This window comes from Triturus cristatus, chromosome 5_1 (assembly GCF_964204655.1).
Source record: "Triturus cristatus chromosome 5_1, aTriCri1.1, whole genome shotgun sequence".
NCBI classification, from domain to species: Eukaryota; Metazoa; Chordata; class Amphibia; order Caudata; family Salamandridae; genus Triturus; species Triturus cristatus.
The window spans coordinates 349954283-349971577 of record NC_140587.1 but is presented as its reverse complement, the minus strand read 5'-3'; the positions used below and the strand labels follow the sequence as shown (position 1 = coordinate 349971577).

Sequence of the window (17295 nt, the reverse complement as noted above, 5' to 3'; positions counted from 1 at the left end):
TGACATGGGACAGATAAATGACAGTATGTTCTTGTCCATCAGTTCGATAGAGACTACATGGCAGGCTCCTTTTCCCTTTCAGCAGCGTCACTCCTGTACAATACATTTATTAGAGATGTCAGGATGGCATACAACTAGAACTAAAGTAAGCATAATTTTAAGCATATTAAATGTCTTTTCAATTAAATCATTCCAATAAACATCTCCTGTTTTCTACATTTAGAGGGAAGTAATGTCACTAGTCAAATCTTCAAAATCATTAATGAATTGGTAATAAAAAATTGGCAAAACTAAGGCAACATGGATTTCTTGAACACTGGAAGAAGATGACCTTTCAAGGATAATTGATACTTTTATTGCGTCCATAGATAGACCAGAGGCATTAAGTCTAAATCCAAGGTACACAATCTCCTCTTTCTAGAAATCACATTTAAAAAACGTTGTTTGAGCTATACTACTACTAGTATCACATATTCTTGATATTCCATAAGTGATTAATAAAAGATTCACTATCATTAAAAACAGTAGAAAATGAAAAAATAGCTGGAGCACTGCACAACCTGAATGACATGGCACAATATTCAAGATGCTTAAACAACATATGAAAAGTCATTTACTACTCATCATCCTCTTTATTATGTGGAAGATGGCGAGCACCTCATAAACTGAGGTCAAGGAATATTTGTACTCCTTGTACTAATTTCAGAATGAATAAAAGTAGTCCTTCTCGTTTTCTAAGATGGAATAAATGCATCAAAGCAATACAACACCCCCAGGTTAAACTAGTACAGGTCAATTATATTCCCTATGACAGGAAAGCATGCAGACCTTCATGGTTAATAAACATGCCGTAAGATCTGCTGCGATATTAAGAATCTTTGCAGATTAAATAGATTGTTGGAATTAGACATTGAAGATGGAATATAAAGAGCATCACACACAAACTCCCTTCTTTTTCTCCAAGTGTTGGTGTTTACCCAATTCCTTTTGAGAATGTACTGCACAGGTTCATATGATGTACCTAGAATCAGCACATAATAAACAAAGTCCCACCTTTCACGAGAGTTCCTTTTTCTCCAATCTTAACGGACTTCTAGGTATCCTTTTTTGCATAGGATCTTCTTGGGGAGAGCAATCCACATGACTTACTGTTTTACAAATTGACTTGAATTTTGAGAAAACTTCACGTAAGACTTCTGTGTTTCCTTATGTTTTTCCAGAGGTCTCTATACTATTAGCAGTGCTTTTTGAATACGTTCAGAAAATGAAGTGGAATAGTGAGTGAGAACTAAGTTGACTTTGATTTCTTCTATAATACCCAATGAAATAATGTAATTTTGGTCCTCTAAACCAAATTAGAATATGCTGTCAATTAACAAAAATAAATCAATAAATCCATTCCACCATCCTGGATATCACACAGCGCTTCCTCAGCGGAATGCTCCTAATCAGAATGCTCAAGTATCTTCTTAAAAGCAAGTCAGAAGGCATCATATCAATCCTAGCAGAAACCTTGGTTCACACAAATAAAGACAGGTGCAGCAGGACAACTAACTTTAGAACCTGCCTTTGCTCAATCTTGAGTAAACTGTGCAGGTCAAACAATTTCAATGCACGGTTACAGAATCTAAAAGGTCTCTCAACAGAATGCTGAGAACAATGTGGAGCACCTGAATGGACTATGTCATGTGAGTTCAGTAGACCTTAAAGCTAAGGTCTGTTTTAAGGCATAATATTCGTAGTTCTTGAGCTATATTCTGAGAGGGATCCTTAACTTGGATAGACCAATAAAGTCTTAGGCATTACCATCTGTCAAGTACAGCATGCCATGATTGCCCGAGGAAAGTGTGATTCCTCACAGTTGCCATGATGCCACCCTGCATTTAATATTCTCAGGAAAGGTGCCAAGTGTCTCCTTAAATTGGTCCCAGTTAACAAGAAAAGCCACAGAGGGCTGAAACAAACCTCCTTGGCAATATATATAAGTCTTCAATATAGTTAATAGTATTCGAAAAGTGAGCAACCAAAAGCACCCTAACTAAGGGTTGGCAATGGGCCTATCTGCAAGGAATCCTGCTGAAGAAAAAGAGAGAAAATCCATGTAGTAAAAGATGTCAGATTGGGTGAGAAACACAATGGAATATAGGGGAATTGATTCAAATGCACCCTACTTTAGGGAAAAAATGAACACTATTTTTATTGAGAACTTCACAGAGCAAATACTGAAGCTGTAACCATAAGATAGCTGTAGGTATATGGCTAGTCGTGTCTACTCTTCCAGGATAATAAGGTTTCTAAATGGCTAAATGGCAAAGGAGGAAAGACTAATCCTATGCTTGACATCCCTCTTGCCAGGTGCCTCCTTCACCCAACACTGTTTCACCTGCAAACTACCCTCTGAGCATCCATAACTGCAGAAATGCTGGAGGCAGAAGATCAGTGTTAAACTACATGCCTTGTGCCAAGTGAGAAAATCGAAGAGGCTGTATTCCTCTTCTAAAGAACGATGCAAAGAAAACATGCTGCTGCCTCTGGTGTCTCTTGTTCCGAAATCAAACACAAAGAAGGACATATTGTTATCTTAAGTTCTCAGTGTCTCTCATTATGCAGGCTCCAACCTATTGCCATCATTTAGAGTTGCACATGTCATTGCAGATTGCAATTTATTCCTCAGCACAGCACGCAGTTTAAGCTGTACCTCAGGTTTTCCTTGTCCTGAGCAACAAAACAGGAAATCCAGATCAATTCCCCCATGAATATTTTGTCAGGAATTACCTGGAGAAAGTTTTGAGGTGAAACTTTATGGGTCTAACCTATATGACAGGCCTTGAAATATCATGCCTGATTCAAAGACACATTTGCACCTGATTTGATATCTATCTTAACACTCAAAATGATGCCCTTCCACTTTTCTAAAATTCTGTCCTCCAACTACTGCGGCTAACTTGCAGGCTTTGGGAAACTAGCCACCTAAGTTTGAAAGTCAGAATAGTGAATTTCCAGTGTACCATATTGACCAACTTATAGCCTACACTGAGACAGTTCAAAATGTCCCCTCTGTAAGCCCGTCCATCAATGCCAGTAAATGTGGACACTGGGAACGTGCCTCACGGTGGGAGGTACAAAGTCTGTGACCACCCAGTAGTCTCCCAAAGATGCTGGCATACATTCTTAAGTACAATAAATGTAACTTTAATCTCTCCCATTTCCATGTATGTCGTTCTTGTTGTTAACACCACCAGACATGCTATAAGACAAGTCATCCTGCATAACCGCATCATAGAGACTTAACTTTGAGATGGGATGAATCTGTGAGCTGCATGCCTGCCATTAGTGTACACTAAATCAGGTGTTTTTGCTACTGAAGGTCAGATTCTCCATTATCACACTCTTTTACATTAAGCTGAGTTTTTCTTTTTTAATTCCCTACCACACTCTTCCTTTGATGACGACCAGAAACTGCTCAGGATCTGCTATGTATGTTTGCCCTCAATCTTTTATCAAGCGGATGGTGGAAAATTGTTAAGAATAGGTATGGTTTTTAAACATAAAATTTATGATTTGAGAACTAAACAAGTTTGGTGGTTTGTTGCACGTCGGAAATGTGTTAATTCTACTTGATTTTTCAACAACTTTTCACATGGTCGATCTCTCCTTAATTGAAACATAGCATCCTAACCTGCAGTTGATATTGTCATTCCAAGACTCTTGATCATGTACTACAACTATGACACTCTTAACATTATCATGTAAGTCAGCCACATATGATCTCACATGGAGGTTTTCCCTGTTATTGTTAATTTTCCTGTGCTAATAGTTCATCAGATTATTTGGTTTCTTCTTCACTATTATGCAATGACAGGCAGATCATAATTGAATTGGTAGCTGAGAAAGAGGACTGTTGCGGCTGATGGATCTACAGAAGCCAATAAATGATCACATTGAGATTATATTGTTGAAAACCAATTCATTGAAGTCAAGCATTCTTTTCAATGGTTCATACCCACGGCAGGGGAGTCCTCTTTCTGGCCTCTATTTTGGGTCCAAATCCCTTCCCTCCAACCCTGGTGTCAAATGTTAAGTTTTTAGGAGTGATTTGACTGTTATTCCACAATTATTTTCAGTCATTCATGCTTGCCTATCATGTCTTGAAAACTGCGGCTGCATGCCCTCTCATCTTCCCTACGCTCATGCGTATGACATTAGCTCCAGCTAGCCTCAGCTATGCTACACTTTTGGGACGGACCGGTCCATCCATTTGACAGACTGCACTGATATAAAAATGCATTAGTGTGGGGACCTTTGGGCCCAAGTGTAAGTGTAAAGTACAGTTAGCTCTTCAAATCTTTCCGCTTGCTTTGATTTACAAAATATTGTGTTCAAAGTCATGTATCCCACTCAATTGGTCTTTAAAAGTATTTTCCCCATGTATAACCCATGATGCTGCCGAGAACAACAAGGGATTGTAATCTTAAATCCTCTCACGGTGTGTTGGACTAATGACCAGCTAACAGAGCAGCTTCTTCCAAATTTGCATTTACACTGCCAATGACACTTTGTTGGGGTATGTTCGGTATAACCTCCAATTTAGGTTTTCTCCCAGGATCACAAAATAAATTTACATAGCGCCTCAACCCTTCCACACAGTTTAGAACAAATTGATACGTTATGGAAATATTAGGCTAAAACAGAAAACATTGCAGGTATGGGAACTTTATTCTTCGAAGTGCCCTTCCACAAACATCTACATAGCTCTCCAGTAAGTGACATGGTGGGAAACGAATGACTTTAAATAAACATTGCATTTTGTTATTTTACCTGATATCCAAATGTATTGTTTTGCAAGCCATGACGCGGGACCAATGGACTTTCACAGGTTGTGCGAGTAGGTTCTAAAACAAAATATAAAGAAATTGATATTTGAAACAATGTGAAGAAACTATGGCTTATACAAAAGAATAATGAGAAGTGTCACTATGGTAAACATCCTTTACGAGAAATGTGTTACAACGCATGCCATTACCCCGCAATTTTTACTGCGCAAAATCTATTACAAAGCAGGGCTTTACAACACAATCCATTACAACGCATTCCCCAAAGCAACGCCCCGGTGGAGTTAGAATAGTAAATTGCGTTGTAATGGGGAATGCGTTGTAATGGATTGCATTGTAAAACCCTGCATTGTAAAAGATTTTGCGGAGTAAAAAATGAGGTGTAATGACATGCGTTGTAAACACGTGCGGAGTAAAGTGACCTGATCCTTCACTAGTAATGGCACGCTTGCACAATGATGTAATTATTATGCTGTGGAAATGGAGAAAACATTGTTGATTTTATGACCAATAATATTACGAGTATATAAAAGTGATTAATACGGAAAAAAAACATAACAGAAAGAAAAAGAAATGGAAAAAGTGGTCAATTGAATTAGAAACAGAATGATTGTTCTGAGGAAGAAAAGGAGGAAAATGAGAAAGAGAAGGAGGTAAGCAGCAAATAGAGACGATAGAAAGAAGGAAAAAATGTTAGGAAGGAAAAAGGAAGGAACGAAGCAGAGAAATGAAGGAATTAAAAATGAGAGACTAAAGAATGAAAAGAGTGGAGAAAAAGAGAGAGGAGAGGCAGGTTGGAATGTATGGGCAGAGGAAACGGTATGTAAGAATAGAGGGAGTTGTGGAGGGAGTATAAATAGAGAAAGATGACGAATGTGTGGGAGATGTGTTGAACATAATGAAAAGGCGGATGAGATGCGAGGAAGTAAACGAATGGAGGAAGGAGATAATTGAATGAATCATTTGTCAGTAACATCTTTTCACAAACCATATAAGCTCTGGCTGATACCATTGCCTCGAATAGTTAGTGAAACAGATTCTGGACCAACTGTCAGAGATTGGCTGACAGAACCAGGGCCACCATCTTTTCCCCAGACACTGGGCAGATTGTGCGTGTAATCTGCCAGCTTTGAATCGGGAACAGGCTTATGATTGCACACTGGCAGCGCATGCAGAACATTTACTGTGTGCCAACAAACAAATATGCCTGCAGACTTTTCTCAAATTGCTGGAACAACTTTCGTTTTGTCAGAATGTGTTTGTCCCCGTTACCTATGCAGCGTGGCGACGCGCCGCTCCATGTGCCATCTGCTTGGCACATCCGAGTGCTCGAGCCTACCAGGGTAAAGGGGGGACTGCAGCTGAAGGACACCTCGGACTGGTAGATGAAGCTCCTGCCTTCTCGTTTACCTTGCCCTGGTATTCCAGGATCGCCACAAAACTTTGCTGTGGAAGTAAACAACATGTTCAGACAGGCAGCTGCTGCGGACATTGTGATGGTGACAACTCCAACAGCTAGCTCGCTAGCTTGGTTAAAGGTCTCTTCCTTACCAGGTTCTGCGTTGCTGCATTCAGTAGAATATTATAAACATTATAGAGGTGCCACCTTGTCATTATGGGTACATGTAAATGCAAAAAGCACAAGGACATCTACAAGCATGCAAAGTGCTGTTTGAAAAAAACTATGATTGGATAGTGGTTCTTCTGAAGAGTGATCATTCGCTAACTCTAAGATTCCATATACACTTTTAACACACAACGAAAGCACGTGCATTGTAAAAGGAGGTGAGATTAACTTGTTTTGTCAAATACAAATAAGCTCATTCAAAGTAAAGTTACACTTTTTTTATTCGCAAAAAAGAGTATATAATTAAAAAAGAACATGTGGGATGCATGTGCAGTCCGATCTCTTGCAAGTTGGTTGCTGTCCAAATGCCAAGGGCTTTGAATATAATCTGGAGTGCCTCTTCAGAATTGTAAAGCCAACATTGACTGAGACCCATATGTACCACAAGTGTGAGTTGTGGAAATGCTTGATGTCCATTTCTGCAAGGCTTCGACTGAACTTGATGTCCTGCAGGGGCTTTGAGGGTCTGCCCTGCTTTGCTGCTGACCTTGCCTACCTGAAAGCGGCTACTTAGCCCAAGGACTGTGGACACCTGGGCACAGAGCACCAAGATCCCCTATCTACCCCCCCATCAGAGACCAGAGGAGCCATGCCCAGTGAACTTCCATCTATAGAGCAGGTATGCGGAGTTCTACATCTGTCTGGTGAGCACACTTCCTTGCTGTGCAAACATTGATCGTCATTGATGGAATTGGAATTGTTGTTACATCAGAATTTCAATTGTGTTTTAATTCATTAAATACAAAAAACACTCTGGTTGGGTAGTCTATCTTTTTGTGCAATACCTAGGCTTTGAATGCTCGATCAGTTGCATCAGAGATTCAAAGAGGCTTGGTAGCCTAACTTTCCACCGCAAACTGATTACCCTGCATTCTAGTCCATTTCAAAAACTCACAATTCATCCACGTCCTACTTGCTGGACCTCCTTTCTTCATCACAATTCTGCCACTACTGTGTGATAGAGCAAGGTGTGCCAGAGCTCTATAGTGATCCTGCACATCTCTTCTGACGGTATGCCAGTAAGGCCCAATTCGTATGCACACAGGTTTATGAAAACAGATTATAGTACAAAAAAAGCAAGACAAAAATGACAAAAATCCAATAAGCAAAAGTCAAGATACTGAATTTTAAAAGAATAAATGCTGTGAAATGCTTAAAAGCAAGTAGCGCTAAAACTTAACTTGAGGTCATGAGGGACCCGTGCAAATACAAAGTTCAGGCTGACCGCGATCAAGGGCAGGCCAGCTACAGGACTCAGACAGGTTCCACTAACAAAGTACTTTGGATGGAACAATGTTGATATTAAACACACCAGGAGTCGAGGAGATGCCACGTTGTTGTTGAGCCGAGGATAGAGGTAAACGTAAGCGTTGTGCCGTGCTGTTGATGGGAGCTTCGGTGTGGAACTCCTTTGTGATGCAGACTTTGCGTTGATGTTGAGCCATGCTGGTCGGCGATGTTGAGCCTTGCAGTCCATCGAGGCGATGTCATTGATCGTCTCCTGTGTCAGCATCAAAGGGCACTGTGTAGGTTCCAATTGGCATAAAGTCAATTTTGAAGCAAAATAGTTACAGTTCCCACTTCTGAGGTCCAGAAAGGGAGAGGGAACAATGGGCAAGGGCAAGAGTCCAGCAGCAACAGCAGAATTTCAGGAAGTCTTTGTTTCCCTGAGATTCCAGAAAACAGGGGGCAAGCCAACAAGCCCTTGGAGATCACTTTGGATAGAAGGCAGAGTTCAGCTCTCCTTCAGCAGTGTCGCAGAGCAGCAGACAGCAAGACAACAAAGGCAATCCTTCCAAAAAGGCAGTCCAGTTGAGTCTTTTAAGCAGCGTAGCAGTTCTTCTCACAGAAGACCAGTTTTAGATCCAGAAGTGTCTCATTAGATGGGGGCTGATCCCCAATACTTGTACTCAGAAGTGCCTTTGATGTAGGAGGAGACTTCAAAGGAACTCTTTGAAGTGCACAAGAATCCCTTTCAAACCAGCCCTGACTCCAGACTATCAGTAGGGGTTAAATAAGCCTATTGTGTAAGGGCAGGTCACAATCTATTCAGATTTAGGTGTGAACCACCTCCCTCACTTCCTGCCTAGGAAGGCTATCTGTATGCAGATGAATGCAGACGTATCCCCTCTCACACCCAGACCTTCCTGTGTTGTGGCTATCTAGAGGGATTGACCAACCATAGCTGGCACCCAACCCAAACGTGTATTGGAGACAGGCTGTCAGGCACACATACAGGCTGTCAGGAAAACAGAGTTATAAGCACAAAGAAATGTCCACTTTCTAAAAAGGGAGATTTTTGAAATAGTAATGTGAACTCCAACTTCACCAGTACAGAGGATTTATCATTACCATTCTAAACATACCAAACATAAAAAAGTGACTCCTTTCTGATCAGTAATTACCATGTAAATGTGTATAAGGGCATTCCTAAGCTAGCGTATAAAAGGAATAGGCCTTGCAGTAGTGAAAAATGAAATAGGCTGTTTGTCACTATCTGTACTGCAAACACTAAACTGCCCAGAGGGCTATCTAGGGCTTACCTTAGGGGTGACCTATGTGTAATAAAAGGGGAGTCTAAAGCTTAGCAAGTAGTTTTAAATGCCAAGTCGAAGTGGCAGTAACCTGTGCACACAGACTGTGCAGTGGCAGACTTGAGACAGGTTTGAAAGGATACTTCTGTGGGTGGCCAGTCAGAGCTACAGACCCACTAGTAGCATTTCATTTATAGGCCCTGGGCATATGGTATATTAATTTAAAAGGGACTTAAAAGTAGATCAAATATGCCAAACAGGTGCAAACCAATTATGCCTTCTTTAGAGGAGAGAGCACATGCACTTTAGCACTGGTTAGCACTGGTAAAGTGCCCAGAGTCCCAAAGTCAATAAAAAGGAGGTTAGAAAAATAGCAGGAGGAAGGCAGAAATGCTGGGGTAACCCTGCAAAAAGTGCCATTTCCACCCCAAACCAAGCTCCAGGCCTTGTATCTCAGAGTTCTGCAGCTATCCTGAGGCAATAAACAGACAGAAACGTAGATGCAACCATAACCCAGGTGAACCTCTAACGCCATTTCAAATAGGAAAATGAATGGGCCATAAGGAACAGAATGGATGAAATGAGGAGCAGGCGCTGTCAGCTGACGCCTATGTCTGCCCCTGCCTTCCATGGCCTATTCATGATCAGAGGCGACCATTGAAAGAGGCCTTTACACTGTTTGCCGAAGCCAATGCTAGGATGCGAGTCTTCACAAACACCAGGAACAAATACAAATTAGTAAATGCTATTAAAAACTTCCGTAAATTCATAGAACTGGAAATGGAGTGTAAGTCAATAAAGACAGACAAAAGAGGTTGGTTGGATGCATGGATCATAGAGGTTTAGGAACTTGGGAAACACGGACACGAAATTGCTTGTTTTTGGGGTGCAGGGATACAAGTTTGCTTGTTTTCGGGGTGAGAGCTCAAGGCCTGTGACAAGGAATGAGGAGGAGGTGAAAATAAAATCAGAACATCGACATTTCCGCTATTAGGAGAGTCTGCAATAACACCAGCTTTCACTTTTCCATGTACAACGAAACAATCCATACCTGTGACTCTCTGCACGAAAACCTATGAAACAATTTAGTAAGATCGGTAAATTAGCACATTTACAGAAAAGCTGTGAGGGCTCCTTATTGAAATGGCTCAACTCTGGGCCCGCATTGGTAGTTACTGAGCCTGACAGATTCTGCGAAACAAGATTTTGGGTGAAAGTATTGTAGAAAGTATCTATGACCCGTGGCCTGCCAGTGAACATTTCTACAACATTTCCTCATTCGTGCTCATTTTATTCCAACACTGGGGGTCCTCCCTTCTATCCGTCTTTGTGTGGCCAGGGCTGGAGGGCACGATGCCACTCCAGGGCATGCATTTCCAGAGGGAGGCCTGCCGCTCGCTGCCCACTTCCTCACCCACGGACCTCATTTGCCATGTCCTGTTTAACTTTTCCCGGGTCAGCATCCATGGTTACTTAGGTTCTTTTTAAAGGCGAGTGGCCCCTACATGTGCGTCTGCACTGTTTTCTGACAAAGCGGCTTCCTTTATTGCCAGTCGCTGCAGTATCCAAACTGACCTCTCTGTGTTCCGTGGCCCCTCTTTGATTATCTGTTATTTAGAGGGCCTCTTTTCGCCACATTCCTGCATCTTGTCTAAGTTTTGGAGTAGCCACCAGTCTCCACCTTTTCACCAGTCTACCTTTTCACCAGTCTCCACCTTTTCACCAGCCTCCACCTTTTCACCAGTCTCCACCTTTTCACGAGTCTCCACCTTTTCACGAGTCTCCACCTTTTCACCAGTCTACCTTTTCACCAGCCTCCACCCTTTCACCAGTCTCCACCTTTTCACCAGTCTACCTTTTCACCAGTCTCCACCTTTTCACCAGTCTCCACCTTTTCACGAGTCTCCACCTTTTCACCAGTCTACCTTTTCACCAGCCTCCACCTTTTCACCAGCCTCCACCTTTTCACCAGTCTACCTTTTCACCAGTCTCCACCTTTTCACCAGTCTCCACCTTTTCACGAGTCTCCACCTTTTCACCAGTCTACCTTTTCACCAGCCTCCACCTTTTCACCAGTCTCCACTTTTTCACCAGTCTACCTTTTCACTAGCCTCCACCTTTTAACCAGTCTTCACATTTTCGCTCTTTGTTTGGCAGTAACTGTAATTCTATTTAAGCAATCTGCCAAAGCACATGGAAAAGCGAAATAGAGATAGGACTTCATCCCGTCGCCATCTATGACCAGTATGGAATGATATGAATGTATGGATGCGGTATAATTCGTTTGACTTTTGCAGGGCATCTGCGTTCAGCGTTGCGAGAGAGCTCTGAGAAGAACACCATGTAACCAGGGCATGCATTCCTAGTTGTTGGTTGGCCACTCGGTAAGGGCACCTGTGTGGCTACTAGTTTCCAACTTTCATATTGACAATATGGTATGTATGGTAAATCTCGCCAGTGATAGATTGCATTTTGACTGTTCTACACATGCATTATATGCAAACGGCCAATGCAAAGCTTCAACTACAGTTTGTCCCTGCGCTTCTCTCACCGCAGTCCAAAGCATAGTTTAGTCTGAGTTGCCCCTGTGCAGTCTTATTGACTTTGCTTTCTTAGAGCTTCGTTTATCAGGAAAGCTCCCGTCCTATTGCTGGCTTTGTCTGTCAGGACTAAAGCACAGTTTGCTACACATGACGTCCTTGTGCCAATGAAGAGAAGAGAGCGCCCACCTACACAATGCGCATCTCTGTTCACCACCTTGTGCACCTCTCAAAAGTCACTCGCTTGAAAATCTTTTTCAGCCATCCCTCGGTCACACTGTCAACTCTCATCCCCCCTCACTGGGGTTACCAAGGAAACCGGCAACTATGGCAACAGAGCAGCTCTATTCCTTATGAAGCAAGAAAGCAGCCCAAAATACAATACTCCCTTAATCTCCATCAGGTTAAAGATCAAGCTTTCCGCTTTTTTCCCAGGCACAACACCGGCAATATTCTATTTTTCGCCATTGACAGTACTTTTGTGAACGTTTTGGCCAACATTTTTACACGCACATAAATGTCGACTTACTAAACTTCACAGAAGTATGACTAGGAAAAACCAAATATGTGCATTAAATGTAAACCTCAATTGAAGATAAAAATGAAAAAAATACATTCAATGAAATTTGATAATCATGTGTTTCTCATACACGGTCCATGTTCTAGCGTGAACATTGCATCCCACAGACTGAGTTCACATCATTTGCATTTCACTAGGGAGCCACAGTACGTTAGGAAAGTATAGCAATTGAAAAATTATCTCAAACTTTTACATAAAATGATTGGTAAATGAGGGCATAGATTCAAGGCTACCAAGCGGGAAACAGAGCTTGCAAATAAAGGCAGTGGCACATCAGGCGGCTGCTTCCACGGTGGGACCCTTTGATATATAATCGCAGAGCAGGCCTGCAGCACTTTTCACAGGACCCTAGATGGAAGGACAGGATTGCTCAGACAGCCACTTCGATATTTGACGTTCTTTGGGGATAATTGGAGTATATGAATGCATCAGTGCGGTTTTTCCATTTAAGAACTGAGATGCCTGTTCCACTAACATTTATCTTTGTATAATCCCGGACAGGGTATAATAGTAACACACTTAAACCTTCTATTGAGCACACTAGCGGTGACCCTAGATTGTGGTTGTATAGTGCCAGTTCAGACTGTGTGCTTTATGTAAGGAGGCTCATGGATACGATGTCCTCTGTCATGACTGAAAAGGTCGTGGAATGGCAGGGGCTCTGTATGGCTGTTTTTATTCCTTCAATGGCTAAAGGAAAGGAGTTTCTTAGGAGATTTGACTTGTAATTGGACAAAATGCTCGTCAGTCACGTTTGTTTGGTCTGTAAACTTAAGAAAGATGCTTTAAAAGGCAGTGCTCTTTAGGTGAGTTTCCAAGACATTGAGTGAGCACAGTGACCGATGAGATTTGGTTTCATGTAACAAGCACCAGTTCCTGCCATGTAAGAGCAGTTTGCCTGATGATGGTTCCTTCTTGGTTTGCCTTCTTTTTGTAACTTTTTGCACCTGAGCCTGGTCCCAAGCTCTTCTTTTTGGTTCTCTCAATGTTCGGTAGATTCCTGGTCAAAGAGATAGACTCAGAGAAACCAGATTCCTGCTTCACGAGCCAGTGATGGACTGTGACCCCTCTGAGGATGAGATGGTCAGGCTGGAGATTGGATTTCAAGCATCTCGGAAGAGAGGATTTCTATTTTACTCAAAACGTAGATGACTGATTCACCATTACATCCTCATCCGTCTTCCTGGAAGCGGTCCTTATGCATGAGATACTTCTCCTTTCTGGCAGAACCAATTCAGTATCTGAAAGCAAAATGTTCTTCCAAGATGGCCCCCATTACCTAGGAGTCACCACGAAAAGGAGTAACTAACGAACGGACCCTAGGCTGAAGCTCCTTTATTGATTGGGTAAGTGTTTCTCTTCGTTTTTCTTACTTGAAATCTATACTATCTGTCGGATTGCCGTTTTCAGCATTTATTTAGTGGTTTTCTTTATGCCCCTTTGCTCAGCTTTAGTAAGCAGGTCTTGGTATGTTTTTACACGTTTGTCCTTCAGTGTGGCGTATTTTGACTCCCCACCCACGGTATCCTACATTAGCAGGCAGGGCTGGGGCAGACCATGCACTCCACCACCCGTCACCCCTGACTGCATAAAAATGTGGCCTCCTGACCCACTTATTCTTCCAGTTTCCATTTGTCTTCAACCAAGAAATGGAGTACTCTGAAGAGTTCTCAGAGGACTGCTGTATGAATAGAGCTGGTATTTGTCTGGCAGCCAGCATCCCAGAGGTGAGGGGACACTCACCTGGAGTCTGACATGGCTGGAGGAAGCTGCAGCCCTGCCTCCTGAAGTGTCTGAAAGCTAACCTGCCTGTTGAGGTGAGGTACGAAGAGTGCCAACCCTGCTGGAGGTGTGATTGTCCAGGGTGAGCCAGAAGCAGCAGAATCCTGTGCAGGGTGTCCATTCAGCCAGGAAGACAGGGACAGCTATCTGTGAACTTCAGGGGGCAGAGCACAGTCTCTTCTGAGTAGTACCCTGTGTCATGCTATTGTGAAGTTGTGCTCAAGGAGACAGTGCTGCCATTGCATGTATTTCTACTTGACTGGATTTGGCCATTGTGACTTTGAACTGCAACTAACCAGCCTGTGCTTCCAACCCAGTGAGTGAGCCATGACGGCGCTATTCTCCCAACAGAAGCCTTCCAGATACGGCTCCATGACCCCTGATGCAGTGGCCCACCACCCAACTCATCTGAACCCCAGAAGCAGGCTTGGGACAAGCCAGTGGGCTTCAATGATGCCAGAGCCTACAAACCTATCCAGCTGTCAGCGGCGGCCTTTGCAGCTGCCTTCGGTGGACTGAAGAAGGGTACCCAAACTCTATCAGCCAGTATGTCTCCTCCTGGAGGAGTAATAGAGAGAGACAGATGTGTGCGGTAGACTCCTGCCATGGCCAAAGAGCAGCTGAATCTCCACAGTGGTGAGAGGAAGACAATTGGGACTAATAAGAGTAACTGAACTGAGTGCACAAACACTAAAGAAGGGCATGCACTGCACCTGTGCCTGATAACTGGCCAAGTCCACACTTTAACTTAAGAGAAAGAAGGAGGGGAGGGACATTACCAGCCCACAGCACAGTTGGCCAGGGCCAGAAAAAAACCTACTTTGTGACTTGTAGTGTGTACTACTAAGTTTTCTGTGTGCATTAATGTACATCCTTTTATCAAATGTAAGCACTGGGTGCACAGTCTTTTATTGTGCTACTAGTTGATTGTTGAGTCCTGAGTTTGAAGCACCCCCACACTACCTCTTTGAGAAGTCTGTGACTTGTTGGCCATTGCTATCACTGAGAGCCATGTACAGAAGGCTGGCACTTGGCAGTGTGCAGGGCAACAGTAGGATGGATCCTGGGACCTCGGCAGTAAAGACCCAGGTACCACATCTGAGATCCAGGAGCCCCTGTTTGCCCCATGCCCCCCAAAACTGGGTCTGACAAAGACACATTTTTCTGGACGTAAACACTTATACAGGCCATGTTTTTGCAGATGCGGAAGGATGGTGGTGTTTAAAGACACCGAAGATTAAATATCAAAGAGGCATTCATTTGTAGAGACATTTCATCACTATGAGAAATTACTTTTTCATATTTCATATTATGGATGCTCTCAAGGGTGAAATATGATTATCTTATGTGAATCTGAAAGAGCATTTATTTGTCCTGCTAGGCTGGGTTTCATTCTATTTGTCTATCATCCTACCAAAGTAATTTATCCGTGCGTAAATCAGTTCATATGATGTACTATTCACGGGCAATCAAGCTGCCTCTGCCATCGCTAGAACTCTCACGCTGGAACCAAATTTAGCCATTTGCCATTTTATTGCGTTTTTAGTTTGATTTTAATATTTCACATATCGTGAGGCTAGATTGAAGGAGTTGAGAAGCATTTCACAGAGTACTAGAAATACCAAGAAGCCCTCTCCTGCCTGACTGTCATCCCGGGTGTCTCTTCAGAAGCACTGCAAGGGACTCACTTTGGGTGTTGCGGGACCCCTGATGCAGTAGTATTGCTACTGTGATTTTTAATACCATTGGTGCATCTTTTCATATGATTCTTTGAAGCTCTGGGCTAGAGTGCACTGGACATCCGTCATTAGCATACATTCATATCAGTTCAGCAAACACTAATACAGAATGGGGCAGATCTACAAGAAAGTGCTGCAGCGCGGCACCGCAAGCCCTTTGGCTGCGCCACACTGCGCCTCTTTCAGAGCACAGGAATGCAACATATTTACAATGATATGTTGCATTCCTGGGCTCTCCCCTGCGCTGGTGCACAAACAGCTGCCATGCGCCGGCACCCTTGCATCATGGACCAGATGCCTGCGTCGTGGGAAGATTGTTTTTGTGCAGGAAGGGGCCACCTTCCTGCACAAAAACAATCACTACAGGCATTTTCCTCTGTCAATGCGTGCTGTAGAATGCATCACAAAAAGTGACGTACTGGCAGTGCAAGGGGCTTGTAAATCTGCCCCAATGTTTAAAAAAAATGGAAAATGAATGCAAAATGGAAGCATTAAATAACTACTTACGTAGACATTGCGGCACTTCGCCGCTCCAAGTTCCATTCCCAACGCATGTCAGAACTGCAGGAAAGGATAGCTCATATCCCGCCGAGCAGATGTAGCTAACGCTGAATCCCCAGTCAAAATTTGTTCCTTCCAACCTTCCATTAAATATCTGTGGAGGCGCTGGGCAGGTAACAGCTGTAATACCGTTTAAAAATGATTAGGCACAGATGCTGCAATATCCCCTAGCGGGCTCTGTTACTAGAAGTACCATATGTGCTAGTTTAACCTTTTTGGAGGACAATACATTTAGAGATACCTGACTGGTTAATTAGTCAATGTATTTACTTCTATATTACCAAAAGAAAATTAAGAACATTTAGTCGCTAGACAAGCAAATGTATTTCAAATTAACCAATTTTCTTTTTTCCGGTACACTTTACCGTTTTATCGTTTAGATAGAATTTTAGCAGTAATCCTATTCTTGGCGCTAGTCCTTTGAAAAAATAAATAAATCAGCAAGCTACTTGGTATTAACTGTCTATGTTTTCTAAACGGCGTTGTGTTTCAAAACAAAATTATTTTTGATAAATAACCTGCAAAGTGTTTAAGATCTGGAATCAAAGCATTTGAACATAAAAGAAAGCAATACATTCTGTTTTAAAACATTTGAAGTCATTGAACAATGGGATTCAGCAAAATCATGGTGCTGAAAACACATGCAGCCATATTTACGAAAACATTTTCCCACCGAGACAGAATGGGTACAACCCTTTGATACATCTGACCATTGGTCACAGTGCCCAAAGATTGTCCTCGGATTATGCGAGACTCTCTCTTGCAATACAGCAGTGCACCTGAGTAGCTTCTCAATTTCAGGAGTAAGCCAATTGGTTTAGTCCAATAAGCTTAGTTCTGTTCTGAGCAAGAGAAGACTATTTCTGGATTTGGCAAAGGAGGAGAGGGTCTAAGGGGAGTGTTGCAAAGAGGCACATGAAGGTGCTTAGTGACAACATCTAAGGCATTTCCAAGCCTGCCATTTGCTGGCTGGTGCGCCATGGAGAAGTCAAGCATTAAATGTCTAACGTTGCCTCACCTTGCAGGACACTCGTTACATTAACTTATCGAAAAGGGATGGAAGAAGGACATGAAATGTGTTGTTCTTGCAATGCTTCAGT

The 17295-nt window shown here is 42.6% G+C and overlaps 1 protein-coding gene across 1 annotated transcript in view; it reads right to left on the bottom strand.

Moving 5' to 3' along the window:
- CSMD3 (CUB and Sushi multiple domains 3) overlaps positions 1 to 17295 on the bottom strand; it is a 2836509-nt gene that overhangs the window by 123904 nt on the left and 2695310 nt on the right. The window contains exons 60-62 of the mRNA XM_085605076.1: positions 16142 to 16315; positions 6105 to 6278; positions 4819 to 4892 (exon numbers count right to left, since the gene is read on the bottom strand). Of these exons, the coding sequence (XP_085461202.1) occupies positions 4819 to 4892; positions 6105 to 6278; positions 16142 to 16315 (422 nt within the window). The remainder of the gene's footprint in view (positions 1 to 4818; positions 4893 to 6104; positions 6279 to 16141; positions 16316 to 17295) is intronic.